Below are 22,277 nucleotides of genomic sequence, written 5' to 3' on the forward strand. Positions count from 1 at the left end.
ATCTTGTTCTGTCACACCAACCACCTGCATGTCCTCTCTCATCACATCCATAAACCTTATCTTAGGCCTTCCTCTTTTCCTGTTACCTGGCAGCTTCATCCTTAGCATCTTTTTCCCAATATACTCTGCATCCCTCCTCAGCACATGTCCAAACCAACGTAATCTTGCCTCTCTGGCTTTGTCTCCAAACCTTCCAACCTGGGCTGACCCTCTAATATACTTACTCCTAATCTTGTCCACCCACGTCACACCCAGTGAAAATCTTAACATCTTCAGCTCTGCTATGTCAAGCGCTGACTCCTGCCTTTTTGTCAATGCCACTGTCTCCAATCCATATAACATAGCTGGTCTCACTACCTTCTTGTAGACCTTCCCTTTTACTTTTACTGGTACTCGTCTGTCACAAATCACTCCTAACACTCGTCTCCACCCACTCCATCCTGCATGTACTCACTTCTTCACCTCTCTTCCACACTCACCATTACTCTGACCTGTTGATCCCAAGTATTTAAACTCTTCCACCTTTGCCACCCCTACTCCCTGCTTCCTCACCATTCCTCTATCCTCCCTCTCACTCACATACACACATTCTGTCTTAGTCCTGTAGACCTTCATTCCTCTTCTCTCTAGAGCATATCTCCACCTCCCCAGGGTCTCCTCCACCTGTTTCCTACTCTCACTACAGATCACAATGTCATCTGCAAACATCAAAGTCCATGGGGACTCCTGTCTGATCCCGTCTGTCAAACTATCCATCACCATTGCAAATAAGAAAGGGCTCAGAGCTGATCCTTGATGTAATCCCACCCCCACCTTAAACGCATCCATCAATCCCATCGCAGACCTCACCACTGTCACACTACCCTCGAACATATCTTGTACTACTCTTACATACTTCTCTGACACTCCCGACTTCCTCATACAATACCACAACTCCTCTCTAGGCACCCTGTCATATGCTTTCTCTAAGTCCACAAAGACACAATGCAACTCCTTCTGACCTTCTCTGTACTTCTCCATCAACACTCTCAGCATAAACACCCTTGAACAGTGCATGCTCCAAACAGAAGATCAAGCATACTGGATCTGGGACTCACCAACATGGGAGGGCATTGTACCCCCCCCCCCCCATGTCATGTCTTAACAAGTGAGGTCAGATCACAAAGCTGTCTTCCTTAAAGTAAAAATCAACTCAGAAAACCCAGCTAAACCAGTTAACAGTTAGGAGGTATTTTAAGGCAGTGTGCTAAACTTCAAGGCTCCCCAAGACCACAAATAACTATGCACAGTAATTCAAAGAGTCCGTATACAAAAATGTAAATGGCTGCACAGAGGCTGTCATACCTAGCAACAATAAATACAAAACAAACACTAAAAACAAACCCCATTGATAGAATCCCCACCTAAACAGGGTAGAAAATGAAATAAGAAAACTCATGACCAACTCTCTTAAAGACAAGTGCACTCTTATACAACTAAACAAGAAACTAAGAGGTCTAATTAAGCTGAACAAGTTCAACTATGAGTTCAAAGCAGAGTTGCAGGCTAAGGGCAATCACAAGGCTTTCTTCAGCTGTGTCTGGAAGCTTAAAGGTGACACACAGCAGTGTGCTGAACTAGTGGTGAATAGCACTACCTTTGCCAATCAGAGTGACATAGCAAACCTATTGGCTGATAAATTTAGCTCAAACTTTACCTCCCACTACCCCTAAGCCCCATCAGGTGAAATCACCTTCAACATACTACCCCCATCTATCAGCAGAGACCAGGTGCTGGCTGCACTCGCTAATGTCAGGAACACCACATCCATAGGTCTTGACAACATCCTTGTTTGCCCCCTGAACAGTCTAAAACATGACTTATCAGGGCAACTTGAGCCACTCTTCAACTACAGCCTTGAAGCAAACTACGTTCCAAGTAGATGGAGGACCATAACACTGATTCCCCTTCAGAAGGCTGGACCATCAACCAACCCAGAGAATTACAGATCCATCAGTATAACAAGCCTAATATTCAAAGCCATGGAACAAATTATCATGGAAATAATAAACAAGGACATTGCCATTCTGCAGACACTTAACCTATCACAGTCTGGCTTTGTCAAGGGAAAGACATGCCTACTTAACCTGGTTATTTTTTGAGAGAGTCACCAAGGCAATGAATGAGGGTAAAACAGTATATACTGCTTATCTTGACCCAGCCAAGGAATTTGATAAAATACCTCACAAAGGCATTTCTGACAAGCTCTCTCAGCCTGGCATTAATCCCTACATAACTCACTGGATTGCCAGCTGGCTCACAGACAGGACCTAAGAAGTCAGGATCAGTGAGACCACTTTCACCAAGATGGCAGTCACCAGCAGAGTACCCCTGGGCTCTTTGCTGGGCCTGCTCCTGTTTTGCATCTACTTCTCGGAAGCCAAGGCTAACATTCAAGGCCTCTGGCTCACCAAGTTCATTGATGACTGTAAATTGGCAGCTATTAAAGAGTCCCCTCAAGACACCAACATCTTGCAACAGGGTTTAATACAGACAATTGGCAAAAGCCACGGCCTAAACCTCAATGTTAAAAATGCATTATAATGTAATTTGACAAACTGTCAACCCAAATTACTCAATCAATAACCCCCCCCCCCCCAACAGTCAACCCAGTAGTAAGGGATCTGGGAAAACATGTAGACAGCAATATGACCCTTGATCAACATATAGCTAATGTAATAATAAAATAATTCTATGTCACCAACTTTACAGGTAAGGGTATGGGATCCTCATCCAAGGAAGTTATAGCACCAATCTACTTGTCCCTCATCAGACCTGTCATTGAATACAACACCCTCTTTGGCATGTATCTAACTAGACACTTGCAACAGTTGGAACTACCACAAAGGTTACTCAACATGAGAATTCAGGGATGAACACTCTGTCTTACATTGATTTCCTAAAGGCTTGTCACTGTATTTAGTCTCCTACAGGCTGCTGACAGGTTTTTTTTTGTCCCAGCCCTGATGAATCTATTGCACATGCGCAAAACAGCAAAAGAAACACTATATCCAGGGATCTGAACTTTGCTTTTTACATAAATAGAACATGCTGGCGGGACAGATGTGTGTCCCTAAGGATCCCCACACTACAGAATAGGTTTCCCATCTATGTAAAAGACAACCCCTCCCTGATACTTTTCAAAGGAAACCAAAGAAGAAATAACACTAGTAGGAGGTCCAAGGGATGGTAAAAAGTAAAATATTTTAATGACTGAGGACTTTTGTGCCATTAAGGAGACTTAATCAGAATAAAAATGCACATTAAAATGTTATAATACATATTCCTGTAGACGCTTTACTTTTTATACTTTTAATTTTTATATACAAGAGTCTGTCAATAAGGAAAGTTTTATCCTAACACCCCCCAATTCCTTCATTACTTCCCTATTAACAATCCCACCTCATACAGTTGTCCATGACACTTGGGAACCCACATGGTTTAGGGTGAGCAGCTAAGCTTATAAGGGTCCCAGTGGTCATTACCCTAGTAATAACCTATGACCCTAAGAACCTATTCTCAAAACAATAATGATCATCACTTGATTGGTATACTGAAGCACCAAAATACAGATCATCAAAACCTGAGCAAACTGCTGGCTATGAAATTTTCAATGATTTCAAAAATATCTATAGTTAAAAAGGAACACGTCCGCACCTTCTCTTTAATGAGATTTTTCCTTGTCAGTTTATTACTACTAAGATCTAATAGATATTAATTGTATTTGGCCCCCTAAACCTGCAATAGTAGTTTATAAGAAAATATTTGCCCCTAAGAGATCAGTAGGAATTAAACTACCCAACTAATATTATTATCTATTAGCCAGATCATGTATAAAATGGTAATAAGCTTGGAATTTTGGGCAGAGGCCCCAAGGATATTTAATTTACATAATGAGGACAGACTAGAATATGAGGGGCTTACATTGGCTGCTAAGAAAACGTTCCTATTCTCGGTGGTATGCAGTGAAGTCTGTATGTTAGTGAAATTAATAACAGAAGGAAGGTCACATCACGTCCCCATAAAGGGGTTCATAAACAAAGTGTATAAAGCATTAAGAGAGTTTGATAAAATATAAGAAAAAAAACAGGAAAAAAAACTGGATAATCAGTTACATAAACAGTGGTCACATATATGCCTGTTGGTCAGCTATGCAAATAAAAGCAGCACATTTAAACTATTTACTTTTACATGTCTCCACAAATATTTTTAACCTCCTTCCAGGCTTAACCAAAAGTACTCACAGGACAGTGATGTTTGCTGGAGATGCAGGGGCTGGAAAACAGGCACTTGTTAACATGTTTTTGGCAACGGTTGAACTTAGAATTAATCTTTGCTATCTATAAGACACATACCATTGATCGAGATACTTTTAGGTGTGGATGACAGATCGGGGTTAGCACCAAAAGGGAGGACTTTGTTGTATGTTTGTTGTAATGGTTGAAGTTAAAAAGGCTGCAACAAAAAAACAGCAGTCATTAAATCCTCTGAGTTGCAGGTGGTATTAAACATAATGAGACACTTGGCCAGACTTGATGGAGTAGAACTGGGATAATAGCACAAGAAACTGTACATAGAGAAACAAAAACTGTGGTCGAAATGGGATGCAAGTTCCTGACTGATTTAATCTCTTATATGTGTTAAAAGGCTTGTTTACCCAAAAGAGGTATATATTATAACATTAGTAGTAAAGAAGTAACATGTATACTTTCTGAATTAGGTAAAGTTGATAGTACATAAGGTCTGGGATAGTGTTGAAAAGCAAATTAAAATGAAGTCTACGATAATTTTTTTCCCGTTACACTGATACACTGTGTTCTGGTTTCAAATCTATACGTCATTAAATATTGTTGATTGAAATAAACATCTAAACTATAAAAAATGATTAATTTAATAGACTTAGGTCATACTTTGCATTAACTCTAGCCTATCATCCATAACTCTAATGTATTTACTTGCAGATATGTAACAGATTTTCATCACTTCACCAGTATGTGATTTTTATTTGTAATACTTTAATATGTCACAAAATTTGTGACTTCTACAATATACCCAGAGGTCAAACTACAATGGTAAATATTATATGGACAGTTCTTAAACTAAGGTTTGCTATCACAGCAACAATTAGGGACAAGTATATGCACTTTTATTTGATCAAAAATGTTTCTATCATCCATGCTGATTTTAAGACTTGTATCTTACTGTCAAGTTAAAATGTGGCTTCCACATCTATTATTCATCTAGGTAACTGCAACAGCTTTTTTAAAAATAACACTATCTGACATAAACTAAGGCGTATTTTGATATATTTACCTTTTAAGAAGTTATATATTACACAGTACATAATTTTCAATAATGGCCATCCCTCTCTTACTAAAAAGCTTTAGATTTTCTTGGCTTATCTTCTTACTATGTAGAATGTGAAACACAGGATGCGGATATTATGCACAGTTTTGTACATGTACCCGTACACAAAATATTTGGCAGGGGCTCAATGCTAAATTAAAACAATTAAATCTGATACACAGTGATCTAACATGGTTCTTTGTAATTTTACATCAAAATTTCACATACTTTTCTCAAATTTTGGATATCTTCACAGTCATGATCACTAAACAATGTGGTATGCAAGTCTGTAAAAGATGCCTTAAAACTATCTAAGAGCTTGGAAAATGTTATCCAATTAAAGCTATCCAATCTGGAACAATTTTAAGCTGTGCTTTTAACCAAACTTGTTTCCTGTGTCATGGTACCATTGTTTATTTTTGTCACTCTGTGATTATCGTATCACTGTCCCAAAGCATATCCTTTTTAGTGCTGCACTTTCAACTAGTCTGTTTATTAATTTGTGTTCATTATGTTTTACCTCTCACAGATCTTTCCATTCTGTGTGTTTTATCTTTTCACTCTTCTGTAACTGTTATGCATTAGTTTATAATATATTTTAAAATGGTCTAAATTGCTGTAAATATATTATTGCAAGCTGACCTGGTTATACTGAACGTAAATAAATATTTAATAAAGATGTCTTGTGGTAAGCATAAGTATGTGAAAAGACTTGGAGAATAAATCCTGAACTATGAGAATAATGGTCAGAAACTAGCAGCCTGAATCAGATATGCAGTCAGGTATTTACAGAGATGAACGAAAATTCCCATAGATCAGAAACTTAACGTCTGAGTTACACCAGTACGTATGACACAGTCTCTTACTTACAAGAGATGTGGAAATTCTCCTGCTGAACTGTAAGTAGCTACTAACTTAATTCTAAAAATGATTCCTCAGTGTACTCACAATGAGCCTACTCATGGAATCTTCTAGAAGCTGTGAACTATGCGGGTGGTGTTTTGCTCTGTGTCCTATGAATGTAATGGAGTACTTTGCGTCAGTGTGATTTTCTGGTCAAACGTCTATACAAGTGCTGTATGTAGAATCAAGAAGGAGACTATTATATCTACAGTGCAAATGTAGGTGCTGTGGCCATGCAGTTTGCAATTATATATGACTGGGAATACATCTGGATGAGGCTATGATGGCTGAGGAATGGGTTGGTATAAGTTAAGGCTCCCCAGCAACAGACAGCAGTGTCTAACAAAGTACTTAGAACAAAATGATAGCTAGCATTCACATTTTTGGGCAAAGGGAAGGTGTATTACAGAATGTAAATACTCAGGAGGCTGTATCAGCCATGCAACAATTGCAAGAAACTACATTTCAAAATAAATGTGTTTGAGTTGGAACTAAAGGCTCCCTGCTGGCCACGTATTATATTTGAATTACACAGTTAACATATATTACTGGTACCCTGGATATGTAACAAGGGGTTCTAACAAATGCACTACACGTTTATGTGGGTTGCTTTGGCAAGGCACCAGCCAATACTTGTGAATTCTGCAAGGCAACAAAGGAGCCACATATTTTTACAAAAAAAAAATCAGGAAAGACCTTAAATTAACAAACAGGAAATACATTAAATTTCCAAATAATGTCCATTCAGCTTACAAAGCAAGAATGTGGAGGGATCTACTGATATAATGGCGTAGTAGTTCAGTTTTGTTAATGTTGTTTGAATTTTGTTTAAAAGTGCAGTTTCCTTCTTCAGGGTATGAATGTCTGAATTCAGAGTATGTAAGCCTAAACTGACATACAGTAAGCAGCTAATAAAAGAGCTGGCTTCTTTAGGGAAAAAGAATAAAACCCCAGTTTGCTGTTAATATCTATATTTTTCCTTTATTTCTAGCCTAACTAAAATAGCATTTCTTTTTTGGGAAAGCATGGTAAAGCTGGCTATGCAATATCAGTCAGGCAAACTACATTGGTTATATGTAAAACATAAAAGTGTCGGCAAAGCAACCTCTACTCATGTTTAATACATTTTAAAAATTAAAATGTGCAAATCATTACCAGCTATTTATTAATGTTGTTTGCACACCTTAAAACAAGGCACACTGCACATTAGAAAGACAATAGACGCTGAGCACATAGATATATGACTAAATTATACCAGTACATTAGATGTCAGTAGTAATATATTTGTCTTCAGCCAAGAGGCACTGTACAATAAATTAATGTACTTAAAGCCCTAGGAAAATATCTAACAGATGCAGTACTTTTAAATCTTTGGGTAACAAACTGTAAATGCGTACTGCTAGCCATTTCTTTTTTTCACACAAAAGAACAGTTCAAAAGCATAAGAAAGCACTAGATGTTCTGATCAGTGAGGAAAAAAAAAAGTAAAGCATGACCGCCTTAAAGAATTTGAGCTCATATTAGAGGCACTGAGTAAAAGAACATTCCTAGATTCCCTGACAATTAGCCAAAACAAGAAAAATGTTTATCAAGATACTTAATTTAGTAATGTGGATATATAAGTAATATATCAGAAACTGGAGGTAATTATGATGTAGGGAAGGAGATATATAAAGTAAGGGGGAAGTACAGACTGTAATTCAATATTAACTGGCTGACCATAAAATAATAAGGTTTAATAAATGCATATTGCATAACGTATGAAGCAATATATATAATTGTCTGTTCTATACATGGCTTATGTTTTATCTTTTTATTTTCTGAACAGATAAGTTATCATTATATTGTCTGCATAAACAAATTATTAGGTTATAGAGTTAGCCTTTCTCTACCAGAGATGACTTCAATAGAAGACTAGAGTTAAGACAACGGGTGGAAGTATGCTCTTTATTTAATAAATGGCAGCATATGTGACTCAAATTTAATAATACACAATTAACTGATAATCATGAAAAGCACTCATTCACTGGATTCAGCTTCTGTTTTTAAGATAAAACGTACTATTTTTGTTAATTCTGGCAAATTTTATCCTTATTTATTTATCTGTTTCTTTGCTTAATTACTTGTTTAACATTTTTATTAATTTTATTTTACGTGAATTAATTAATGGAAATATAGTATTTAATACAGTTATTTTTTGGGGAAAAGTATAAATAATTAATTTTCGATAGAACTGGTTTACACAGAGCAGAAGCTATAAACCAGTGAGTTCTTTCCAAAATTTAGTCTAATTTTGGTCACTAACATCTCCACAATGTACAATGTACAATGTCCAAAAGAGACAAAGTTACTGAAATCTGATAAATGGCTGTTGGGAAAGTTTAAAAAAATGTTATTGCCCTGTGGGAGTCGAAGTTCCCATACTTCCATTCTAAGCAGGATGAAGCACAAATTTCTTTTAGCTAATTGGAGTACATGGAGCACAGTGATTACCCTCCAATATTTGGAAAAAGACAAACCAGTTAAGCTCCAGAGTAGCACAAGACCCCATCTTAACAATTGTTAAGCACCCTCTGCTTAAGTTGTTACCATATTTTGACATATATTAATATAATCCTCATCTACACCCACAGAGCATCCAACATAACAAAACAGAATCCAACTAACATAAAGGTATTGCTGCTCAACATTAGGAGCCAAAACAAAAAAGCTCCACTCACTACAGGTACTCCTTAACTGGAAAACAATGATATATCATATGCATTATTTTGTTCAAGACCAATGACAACATTCAGTCATCGCAGGGTTTCACTGCCTACCACATTCAGGTCCACTGCATTAGATAAAGGCACTAAAGGCAGCACTGTCTCCATATTCTTAAAAAAAAAAAAAAAAAAACTTTTCACCTCCAAACTTGTTAAACAAGATAATGACCTAGAGGCCCTCTTTGTCCAGTTTACATTAAATAAAGCCCCTTAATGTATCATAGCTAACTTTAGGACTTCATTTATGTCCCTATCAGCCCATACCACCTAACTAATTAATTTGTAGTCACTATGCATTAAGCCAAACACCATCTTCCTAGGAAATTTTAACTATACTTCCATCAAGTGGGAGACATATAAATCTTCAAACATGTATGCCCAGAAATTTTTAGACTTCATCAATACAAACTGTCCTCACTACAACCAGGGGTGATATAATCCTGGACTTAGTCCTTACCAACATGGGACAGCTTTGCTTCCCACTGATTGTCTCTTCCTCCCTGTTCAAATTGGACCATAAGTCTGTCACATTCACCATAAGAATGAACAAGGAAGCATCTACTACAAATAGTAATCGAATAAAATGGAAAAACAACCTGAACAACTTCAAAATCCCCTTCAAACCTGGTGAGGAAACATTTGCTGTCAAATTCTATGTATATGTAAAATGCTGCAAAGAAACTTTTAAGAATAAACCTCTATGATGGAACCTAAATATAAACAGGATCTATAATAAAATAAAAGAAAATCATTGTGTGCAAAAATAAACTTAACTCACAAGATGGTAAAAGTGCTCTTACTAACCAAACAGGGAATTCCATACCCTGATCAAATAAAGCAGACCGTAGGTAAAAGCTTCCACACAGGCAAAGGATAACTACAAATCCTTCTTTAGCTATGTTAAGAGATATCAGGAACAATGCTCAGCACTGCAAAGAACTAATAGTAAATGATATCACATACTCAGACCCAGAAGACATAGCCAATTTACAAGCAAACAAATTTGACTCTAACTTCAGTCCTGCCTCTTATTTTCCCAGATCACATACCTGGATCTACACCCCCCTCAAATTTCCCAAGAACAAGTTTTCAAGGATCTATCCAATGCCAAAAACACTGCTTCCATAGGGCAGGATAACAAACTGGATTGCCTACTACACAGCCTTAAAAAGGACTTCTAAGACAACTTACACAGGCTATTTAAGAACAGCCACCAAACAGACTTTGTGCACACTGAATGCAGGACAGCAACACTCATCCCCTTGCACAAAGGTGTGCTCTCTATGGACCTGAGTAATTACAGATCCATAAGTCTGACTAGCCTTATCTGCAAAGTTATCAAAAGGATCATTACTGAACTAATAAATAACAACAAAGGCAACCTACAAACACAACTCAAGCCTGTTTCAGCTCTTCAAGGCGAGAGTCTGCCTACTTAAACTACTTGATTTCTCTGAGGAAGTTAAGGAGGCAATGGATGAAGGTAAAGCAGTGCACGCTACTTATTTAAACCTCACTAAGGTATATGACACCATCCCATATTTGGGTATTGTGGATAAACTCTCCCTTCTAAATGTAAATCCCTATGGAATTCATTGCATAAGCAAACTGGATCAGAAATAGAAACCAGGAAATGAGGGTAGGTAGCTCTACCTACTCCAAAGATTGGCCACCAGTGATGTTCCCCCAGGGTTGATTTCTCGGGCCATTCCTCCTTGGCGTTTACGTCTTGGAGGTCAAAGCAAATGTTTAAGGTTTTTTGCTAACCAAGTTTTCAGATGACTGTAAACTTGATGCTAGCATAAATTCCGAGAGGACATCAAAATCCTCCAACAGGGCATTTCCCAAACAAATGAATGGTGTCAACTCCATGGATTGAAAGTAAGTCCCAAGAAAACTGTAATAGTATTCATTAGTGATGTCCCTAGCTTACATTGACACCCCCTGAAAATTTATTACATATTTAGGGATCTGGGAAACTGTGTGGACAATGAACTGTCCTTTACTATTGCAAGGACATCTTTCTTTATTGCACACTTACATCTAAAGGTATATGGTCCAGGACCAGGGATGCAAGCATTCCACTGTACTCAGGTCTCATTAGGCCAGTCATTAAATATACTGCTCCTTTCTATACAAACCTGTCAAACACTTATCAAAGCTGGAATGACAACAGTGCTTTCTCACTGAAAAAAAAAAAATCAAGGCCTAAACCATAAAAACTTGCTGCCACTTCAAAGCCTTGTCCCAGCATGGTATTTAAATGTCTTCCGTATACTAAATGTTAAATGGTAGTACACTGCATGGAACAGGAACTCCTGAGAAGTGAAAGACAGACAATGTATCATAAAAAAGATTCATGTACATTTATCATAAGGAAAGCCTCCTCACAGGGCTCTCAAACCTTCACCACCTCCCCTTCCCAAAATAATGCCTATCCCTCTATAGCACTATACAGGAACACTGTATTGTTATTCTAATTTCTGATGTTATTTGTTGAGTTTCTTGGTGTCAGTATTTCCTTTAATAAAAACATAATACACAGCTCCATGTCCTTTATAATACTTAGCACAGAAAATATATAGTTACAGCAACTGTTCTGGCAGCCAGTAATCACCTTTCATATATTGCTGACAGCAGCAAAATTCATGACCTTTTGCATTTCAACATGGTACAAGGTAGCATTCCTCTTCATCTTGTTTATAGTTGTAGTTTTTCTACAGTCAAGTAATAGGAAAAGTGTTTTTTGTGAGCGTGGAACATTTAACTGGCTAAATAACTTGCTTAAAAGTACACAGTATGCAAGAAATCATACTCAGATATATTGGATGTAGTTCACACTCCATCTGCTGACCAACCACAATGACCATGGGAACTGCTAAAAGGAAGCCTTCTAAAGATGAGATGATGTTTTTTCACAGAACATTGGGCATTTAGTGATATCTGAACACATGGGTCTTTTTGTAATCTTACTTTGAGATGTCTAAGTGGAACTGACATGATTAATATTATAATGATAGTGAAAATACCAAAACTCTGGTTTATTAACTCAGTTATACAGACAACTGCAGATCTCACAGGACAGCCATTTTATTTTGCCATTTTACTCCAACCCACCCAGTTTCAATTACAAAGTAGGAAATCAGTGCTTAGGTATGCACTTTCCATAGACAGCTGCTTAGAAAAAACTACAACCTTCAAAAATTTGCCAAAGTTGCACTTGTGTGCTATGAAAGCAATCCAGTGCTTTTCAGGGAAAAGAACCACTGAAAACCACTACATAAATTGATTCAAATAATATGCATTCCTGTTGTTATACAAAAAGTCACAATACTATTTGATAATGTCCCAGCAGTCTAAATTGGTTTCAGGACTTGCTTTATTTTCCTGAAAGGTTATTAGTGGAATAAAAAAGAGCTACATTTAAATACCTCCACCTTTGTGAGATGCTTGTATGACATTTGAATTCACACAACGATAGGTTAATTACCCAAGTGCTTTCCAAACTAAAGAGCACTCTATAGGAATATAAATTGCAAGCCCTTAGCTGCTAGAATGGAAATTATAGGTCTGCTGTCACTACTTATTATGGACCATGAAGTGTTTATTTACCGCAAATCTTTGAGAACACATAAAACATATGGATATGTTATGAAACAGACTCTGTAGGCTTTATACTACCATGCAGTATTATTAATATCAATCTCTGCAAGATGTGTCGTTAGCTTAACTGCCTACCTTTAAAGACATTTTTTGTCATGAGCTAAACTTAATTTAGAACTCTGTAGATAATGATGCACCTGCATTCTACTGTTTTTTACCTTCCTTTAGTATCGAAAATATAAACACTGGCAGCAATTCGAAAGAGAATACTGAGTCCCTGTAGTGAGAAGTTGAACTGTCAAGTGTTCCTTTTCTGCAAGAGATGTTATAGCTAGGAACATAGATATGAAGAGAATGAGACTCGTACTGCAGGTACCATAAAATCAGACATTCCAAAAACCTGTAAATAATAAAGTACATGCACAATAAATAATATTTACCTAAGTAAAAGGGAAAGACTGCTGATGAATGCCATCAGTCTTTGTATCGCAACACTCATATTTTTCTCTGTAGATGACTGACACGTAAAAGATTTGCAAGCGATCAGTAACAGCATGCCACCCAAAACAAAGTTACTTTAAAATTGCCTTTCTTCCCAAAATTAATCACAGTATCACACAAGACAACGTGACAGCCAACAGTCAGAGGATACTTACTTTGGAATGAAACTGCCACACTTGCTCATCGTAATTGTCATGTCTTTGAATGGAGAAGCCATTCTTTTCAGCAACACTGCAGAAATGATTTAAGGTGTTCCCCCTTAGTGGTGCAAAGACAAATGCTTTTCCCTAGAACATAAAATGATATTAGAGAACACAAATGAAAATATAAGTTTATTATCACTTCTGTTATAAAACTTAACTTCCATCCAGATATAACTATTTCTAGGATAAAACTTAGTTCCATGAAAACTTACTTTCTTTTATTTTAATTAGGCTGTTTTCAGAGCACTGAATGGGCTACAGTGGTTTTGCAAAACAAACAAATAAATACACAACAAATCAAAATGATAAATAGTTGAAAAGTAAGAAGTTGTACAGTTGCATGGTAATACATAAGGATAATTACTGGATGATTCAGGTGTATGGATCTTATGTCTTAAGAACGACTTTTTGAAAAGTCAAACTACATATAGTCGAGACCAGATGATCGACTTTCCAAAAAGGCGAACAGTAGAAAACAACCAAATTCTGTGTTTTTCCAAGAAGGCAAGCTCCCTCCAACCTCCTCACATCACCAACAAATTATACATGCAAACTCCAAGACCACAATGCAGTGGGGAAAATGGCACATTCCCTGAGCCCCACTGTACCACTATCTCATTACAAACACTTTGACTTTTCAAAAAGTCAATCATATGGTCTTGACCATATGCAGTTCAGCTTTCCAAAAGTCACTCATCTGACATAGACTCATACACACAAACATATACATATATATATATATATATATATATATATATATATATATATATATATATACATATATATATATATATATATATATGTATATATATAAAAATACACACACACACACACACATATATATAATATATATATATATATATATATATATATATATATATATATATATGTGTGTGTGTGTGTGTGTGTGGGTGTGTGTGTGTGTGCGTGAATATATGCGTTTGAGTGAGGTGTCTACAATATACCAGAGGAACACATCAGTTCTTATCCAGATTTCTCAGGAGTTACCCATTCTCTAATATGCAAAAATGTATTATTGAGCCATGACCAGTGAGGACAGCATAGCTATATTAAGAGAAGTTCAGGTTACCTCTTCCTTTCTGCTGTCCTTATGTCGAAGTAAACATCCGTGTGACAAGCTAAAAGCTAGATAACACAAATCAGAAGGATAACACCAATAGAAAATAATGTAAAAATAAAAGTATGCAAGCTATATGAAACATAACATCTAAATTTTAACTACACTTGTAAGAATTTTGTACCTAAAGAGTCTCAAAGACATGTAGATTATGGAAAGGTTCAATAAATGTATAGCAGTCACTAAGCTTAGTATGCCGACAGTACTGGTGGAGAGGAAGTAGGGGACCTATCTTGTAAGAACGATCTTATCCATATATTTACTGTTATGGTGAGTTACCACAAAGTTGTACAATGTACATTACAAGGATCACTGCTGCAGGATTTAGTATATATTCATATATCAGTAGGTAACAAGACAGAACTTCAATAAACATTTTCTTTAACGCTCTTAAGTGTAAACAGTAACATATAATTTGGGCGAATTATATACTGACTATGAGACTGTCAGACAACTTTCCTTGCTAAAAGGTACAGAGATGAAGATGTAGGGATATGAGGCACAACCCTCAAATCATGTGGGTACAGAAAGAGGAAAAGTCCTGTAATGTCACAATAATTTTTGCTTTTATTTAAAAAAATGAACACAACTGTTCATACTTATGCAAGCCAATCCCTAAAAACAAGCACAAATATTTCATGTCAGTAGAATTGTCCAGTTTAAAGGACAATAAAGCCAATTTTTTATTAAACCTCAAGCCAAAGTGACTGGAAGTCTTAAAAGTTTTAAATGTTAGGATAACCCTTACAAACTGTTCAACAACAGTAATTTCAGTTAACTGAGGCTCCACAATTAAATAAGCAGAAATGGCTGAAAGATGTACATTAAAAATGAGTATGTCTGCCCATTATAAAACAAATAAAAAATCATTCATTTAAAATTATATTGTAACAGGTCTCATAATATTTTGCTGACTGTAAAGTATTTTGTAGTATTTGTTTAAAATGATATTGTAACAAGTTTCATAATATTTTGCTGACTGTAAATTATTTTTGTAAAATTCTTTTCTCTGAGGAGCTTTTCTCCCCGGGTCTCTGCTGAAAATGAGCCAAAAGCTCAGTCAGACTAACCCGGTTAACAAATGTAAAATAAATAAATAAATAATAAATAAATAAAATATTGAAGTAGCATCTAAATTACTGGAATTGTTTTTGGAAATTAAGTTCACTGTACTGTGGACACAGCATAATGGATAAGGACTTTGCATGCACAAGGTACAAAGTTTGATCCTGACCTCTGACCAATGTCTGTATGGAGTCTGCATATCCTCCCTGTTTCTCTGTGGGTTCCTCACACCTCCCAAAAACATGCTATATGTTTCTACCTCAAACTTACCAAACAATGGCATTGTGGGCAGCACAGCATACTGTAAATGGTGCCTACTGGGGAAGATTTGTGTAGACCAACCACTTTGGGCATCAGCTGTAGTGTACAGTATCCATCAACACAGAACACATATCATAGACTGCACATAAGTTCAGGGCTAGCCACTTGATTGTGTAAAAACTGGCTGTAGGTAATTTTGTCACATTGACTAATGTCACCATAAATGGGCATGGCCATTTACCAGAGATAAGTGGGCTGAGGACCCAAGCCTACTCTGACCTAGGGCAGGGACCCAGGCTAATGGTGGGAGGGGTCTATGTGACCCTGTTGGCCAGTATGTGCCTGATATAAAGCCAGCTGTCCTGGATCAGTAAACTATTGGCCAGCTGGTGTCCAGTTGCCCAGCTTGGGTCACCTAGGATAGGTAAAAAAATGGACATAAAACCAATCAACCTGCCAAAGACATTGCAAAGTCATCCACAATGAAACAGTTTGTCAAAAGAATAAATCATTAGTGGCCACAATCAGCTGCAAGTAGTGGTCAGAGAAGCCTATGCTGAAGATTTGAAAATTGACTAGAGTGAAAGCACAAGAGACCAAGGAAATACTCAAAACCCTAGCACCTCAGGAAGAAGAGGAAATTTATGGAGATGAAGAAGAATGGCAGCACCTCAAAGCAGCTTATGTGAGGGCTAAGACAGGTATGGAAATAAGGTACCTAAGAAAAGCTCCTAGTATAACGTATAAGTCTAGGAACCAAGCAAAAGAAAGGAGGAGTGTCGAAAAAAGAGAAGATAGAAATGATAGGCCAGGCTAGGAAGGAACACTGACTGGCTAACAAAGAGGCTATGAAAACAGCTGCAATAGACAAGGACAAGGCATCAGAGACACTCTACCGATTTCTGGAAAGTGACTCAGTAGATGGCACAAAGAAACTTTATCATGTTACAAAGCAAGACAGTCATCAGGACATAAAAGAGAGATGGAAGGAGTACTTGTAGCACCTTTTAAATGAAGAAAACCTCACAGAAGCTGTATTGCCCCAAACAGAGCCTACAATGAATGAAAGAAAGAAAGGAGCCCACCCTAGAAGTAGTAAGAACAGCACTAAGGAAAATAAAGTCAGGGAAAGCAGTAGGCTATGATAAGGTCATGGCAGATATGATCAAGATGTTGGGTGAGACATGGGAGAAATGGTTCTGAAGGGTATTCAGAGCAGTGTGGAGAGAAAGACATATCCCATATGACTGAACAATAAGAATTTGAGTCACATGACGGGACAAAAAGCATTCTAGTACCAGCTGTGGGCAGTTGAAAGTTATCAAAATCATGTTGTGCTGTATCATATTTCTAGAGAGGGTGACTGCTAAATAAATATGTGGAGTAGCAGAAAGTGAGATGTGAGATGAGCAGTTTGGATTCAGATCAGGATGCAGTACAGCTGATCCAATGTTTATAGTGAGACAGATAATTGAGAAGTAGCTAGAGATGAAGAAAAAATCCAACTGAGCATTCCTACTCTTGGAGAAAGCATATGATAATGTCCTAAGAAAGCTGATTTGGGCAGTCCTGGTAGAGTTAGTGTAAGTTGTGTACAAGAACTCACTACACACGTATGTACAGTGTTCAGAGTCACAGAGGGGTTCCAAGTGGGATTGGATGTGCAATAGGGTTCAGCTCCGCTGCTGTTCATATCAGTAATGAACTACATTAGCAAACAGGCTGGAGGTGACAGATCAACAAAGCTGCAATAAGCAAACAATATACTATTATACTCAGATTCTGAACAAGAACTTTAGCAAATAATAGGGGAATGGAATGCAAAACTTGAAGGCACATGGTAGGAAACTGAGTACAGTTGTAATGGCAGCAGATATAGAAAATCAGAAGATCAAAACTGAAATAGCAGGGAAGGTAATGCAACATGTTAACAGCTTCAAGAATACAGGAGGGGTGGTTGAGGACACAGGAAGTGTGAACAAGGTCAAAGCTAGAACCAGAGGGGCTGCAGCCAACTGGCACAGAGTGTCAGGGGTAGTATATGACAGAAGAATGCCAAAGAAGCTGAGAAGTAAGGTGTACAAAACTGTGGCGCAACTAGTATACATCTGTACGGTACAGAAACCTGGGCAGTAAAGGCAGAGCAGATTAGAAAGCTAGAGGTGATGGAGATGAAGTGCCTGAGATTGGTGGTAGGATGCACACTGTGGGACAGATGAAGAAATAAGGACATCAGATCAGAAGCCCAAGAAGCTTCAATTGTAAAGACGGTCAAACAGAACAGATTACAATAGTTTAGAACATTTCTAGGAAAGCAGAATACAATCTGTTAAAGATGAACTTGTACAGATAAGAAGAAGGCAAGAGGAAAGGAGACCTGTGACAATCAGGCATGACTGTTGAAGAAGGTAGTAGATTAGCAGTGAACTGAGAGAGAGAGAGAGAGAGAGATGGTGACACTTGAAGTGATACCCTGACTCCATGTAGAACAATGGGAAAAGGGGGGGGGGTGATGATGATGATGATGTTTAGCTCACTGAATGCTGAACTTGTAAAGATTCAGTTCATATTCCCAAAGGTAAAACTTTACAAGTAGTCTGCATAATTAAAAATAGACCAGGGAAAAGCCCTCCAGATGAAGGGTTTAAGGGCAAAGTTCCCTTATCTTTTTTATTTACTTATTTTTGTACTGGCCAAATCTCACTGAGTGCTGTGTTAGCATGGCAAATTTCAAAAAGTCTCATAAATCAAGTATTTTTACACTAATCTGAAATCTAATCCATTCAGAGATATAGCATTTTCTAATGTTAGATTTCATGGTCTCTTTCAAAGCAGAAAAACTTTCACTAGAAAACAAAGTATTGTTATAGATTGACTGGAAATCCTCCACACTATCATAATGATGGCCACTGAGGTTGATGCAGTGGAAGACATTCCCCTATTGGTGGGAGAAAGTTGCTTCTGAGAGGCAGCATCAGGGGGTCTCCCACTAATACCTGAGAGTGAGTGAATCATAAATGCCTTAGCTAGAATGGCATGATTAGAGGATGATGCAACCTAGAGGAAAACACTTGAAGTTGGTTGCTCAAGTGTAAAGCAAACAGGTCTGCCTCCGGAATGCCTAACTTCTTTACTATGTCTGTAACATAGTTCTTTCCAGGGCACCTCATGACAGAAGGATATGTTTTTCTTTCTCCTTAGAATGCCTCTTGGATTGTTCTGCTGACTTGGAATGTAAACTGCCCACAGGACTATGTAAAACTGAACTGCCTTCTCTCAAAAAGTTACCGCTAACTTGTAAGGCTGTTATGAATGAGCACCGCTCACACCACCAAAATATTATTTTACAGTCTGTAGAGCATTTGGCTGAAGCAGAGATGTAACTAGTGTGGGGTAAAGGGGGTGCTATCCTGTTAGGTGGTGTAATCACAAGGTGCTGTCGATGGTGTGGGAGTGTAGTACCAGTATTACTTTACGAAGCCGTAACAAACCTATAAGTAAATAATAGGCTAGCTGCCCTTCTGGGCCATTTTAAGCCTATCCAGTTTTCCTTTTGATGCTTGAATTGATCTATTCTATTTGGCGTGAGACTTGTCTAAATATTCCATGGTGGATAATTATACATTACCCTCAGCGAGAATATCATGGCTCCATAAATGAATGACGATACTGCATTTCAATCACAACTGACGTGTACAGTATGTAGTTGGTGATTTAATTGTAGAAAGTCGTTTATTACTTTTGTAGGAAGTAATTGATTGATATAGTTTTAAGAGCATAGAATAGCTTTTTGGGAGAGGCTTCAACTTTGAGTTGAGGTTGGTGAGCCAGTTTGTGGAACTACAGAGGCTGTCAGATGACCTAGCTACGGCTCTTGAATGTCTGAAAGGAACTCAGTGTCAGCAGAAGAATTAATATTATATATATATTTTTTTATATTTATAAGCTTCTGCTTATGGGATTAAACCCAAGCTCTGCAGCTAAATGTTCTTAAAAATGATCCCTCAGGCATAATCAAATTTTAGAAAATGGACCCCCATGAATATTTTGAAGAATTTTAAGATAATTTCGGATTTGGGACTGGAGGGATGAAGGAAGGGTAGACCAGACTCCTCGATCAATGATGTCAGAAAATGAAGGCTGAATTCTAATGGTCCGACCTTTGATTTCATAAATTCCTTATATAACACTGTATTTGTATTATGCAGAATCTGATCAGAGAAATCATGAGTATAGAGAAGAAAATGAATTCCAGTGTTTTAGAAAACAGTCTGCTGTAAAACAGTTTTCTTTCATGAGGCTGAAAATGCTATCCCTAACTGAATCCTTTCCTGAGGGAGAAAGATAGTACAGATCTTTACACCCAAACTGTCTTTAAAGTCTCTTGGTCTGAGAGGGAAATAGCTTGGACTCGGGTATGTCACACCCACATTGCCTGGTTGTTGGAAACAAAGGACTTTCTTGCCGGACCCAATGCAATTTCTCCAAATACTATTTTTGAATGCTGCAGTCACTCAGAAAAGGATATGTTAGAATGGTTTTTAGTTTCAGATGTGAAAATACTGAAGAACATATTTTGTAAAGCCTCTGGATGTAGTAAAAATGCCAAAAGGGAAAGCAGTAAAATGAAACTAAGAACTACCCACCTTAAACCTCGGAAATTTTCCATGTGTCTTCATCAAAGTGTGTGCGAAGGTAGTCATCTTGTTTGCTCAGAGTCTTTAGGATGCAATCTTATTGCAGGAAAGGTAAGATGAGCTTTACAGTTAACTTAATACAAATTTTGACTTTATACACTTGTTACGGCGTGGCAAATCTCAAACAGGTCTCCAATGCTTTTCTGCCATCGGAACCAGAAAAACACTTGTGTAAGCCTGTCTTTTTTCTGCTTCTGGTACTAGTCACATTACCTGGACAACCAGAACATTCTGAAATGCTGGTATAGCCAAGGGAATGTGATCTTAACCCTGTAGTGGTTTAGTATAAAACATCACTGATTACCCATAGATACTACCTCTGACCCATTACATCTGACAAGATCAGTTGCTTTTGATCTGTGCAAGGAGAATATCTGTCTTCCTGTTTGCACTACATACATTTTTCTAAATCATTCATAAAGTTATCAGTTATAAATGAAAACATACCTCTCAACCTTTTAGAACAAGAAATCTGAACAAAGCCACAAATAAAGGGGGGGGGGATAAAGGCCCCAAAATTGTGATACTTTGTAAATATTGCTCTTACAAACTTAGAAAGTTGATAGAATAACAGGCTTTGCATTAGTGTGAAATTTATGAACTATATGAAGTCTGAAACTCAAATGTCTGCCATTATTTTTGACTTTGTTGCTCAATGATTTGTCAGTGATTTTCCTGAAAAACACAATTTTATGAGAAACAAACCAAAAATATAAGGCAGAAATCTGGACATTCTACGAAAATCTGTACATGTTGAGAGGTATGAATGAAAACATATATTCCGTTCCTCTAGTATACCATTTACTCAGACAGCTAATGATCTCTCACTTCACAAAGAAATTTAAAAATAAGAACAGGAATCTTGTTCAGTAGTCAGGCTTAGTATAATCTACCACTGATTAGTTAAACAATAAATGGTTTTCAGATTCAAAGAAACAGCTGAACTGAAACACACTTCTGGTCTGTATGAATTCAAGTTAAAGAATAAATAAATGATTTCCAGCTTATCTTCACCACATTCTGGATGCACAGCTGCACTTAAAAACATACATATGTATTTATAAAGAAATGCACATGCAACTGTCAATAAGCATTCACAACACAAATATTTCTTCAGTAGGATACAGACTGCGAGTAATAATGCACCATAGGGTATGTGTTACTGAGGAAATAATGCCCAGCCAAAATGTGAGGTCTGATGCTACAGGCAGAGGACCTCTACACCCCTAGAAGGGCATTATTTCCCCAAAAACAAACACCCTATTGGACATTATTTAACTTACAGAATGTGCTGTTAAATTGTTTTGCATTTTTTATTTTTGTTGTATTTTGTTGTTTATTTTTGATGTAAAATAGTGCCTCTACCTGATGTTTTAGACTTTCTGTAGCATATATAATTGTTGTTGAAGGAAGAATTTTACATACAGAATATGTTATGTTAGTGTTTAATGTCTGCACCCACCACACATACACACACACATATTCAGAATCACAGAATCATGCACATGCACAGAAACACATACATACACACAAGCATGCACATTCAGAAGCACAGACTCACACACATTCAGAAGCAAAGACAGACTCGTGCACATACACACAGAGCACATACACATTCTGAAGCATAGACAGACACACACATAACTTAATAATAACAGTTAAACTTCATAAAGAAAAACAATAATGTGCACTTATAGAAACTTATCAGTCTCAAAACCTGATGTCAGATTCAATGTCAGTGATAAGCTAGGATGCA

General features: G+C 37.2%; 1 protein-coding gene across 1 annotated transcript in view; it reads right to left on the reverse strand.

Moving 5' to 3' along the window:
- The window catches only part of LOC122792238 (calmodulin-lysine N-methyltransferase-like), a 546,804-nt gene that overhangs the window by 113,654 nt on the left and 410,873 nt on the right, over nucleotides 1–22,277 (reverse strand). The window contains exon 7 of the mRNA XM_044059989.1: nucleotides 13,313–13,444. Coding sequence (XP_043915924.1) covers nucleotides 13,313–13,444 — 132 coding nt within the window. The remainder of the gene's footprint in view (nucleotides 1–13,312; nucleotides 13,445–22,277) is intronic.

This window comes from Protopterus annectens, chromosome 1.part0 (assembly GCF_019279795.1).
Source record: "Protopterus annectens isolate FY-2018-M chromosome 1.part0, PAN1.0, whole genome shotgun sequence".
NCBI classification, from domain to species: domain Eukaryota; kingdom Metazoa; phylum Chordata; order Ceratodontiformes; family Protopteridae; genus Protopterus; species Protopterus annectens.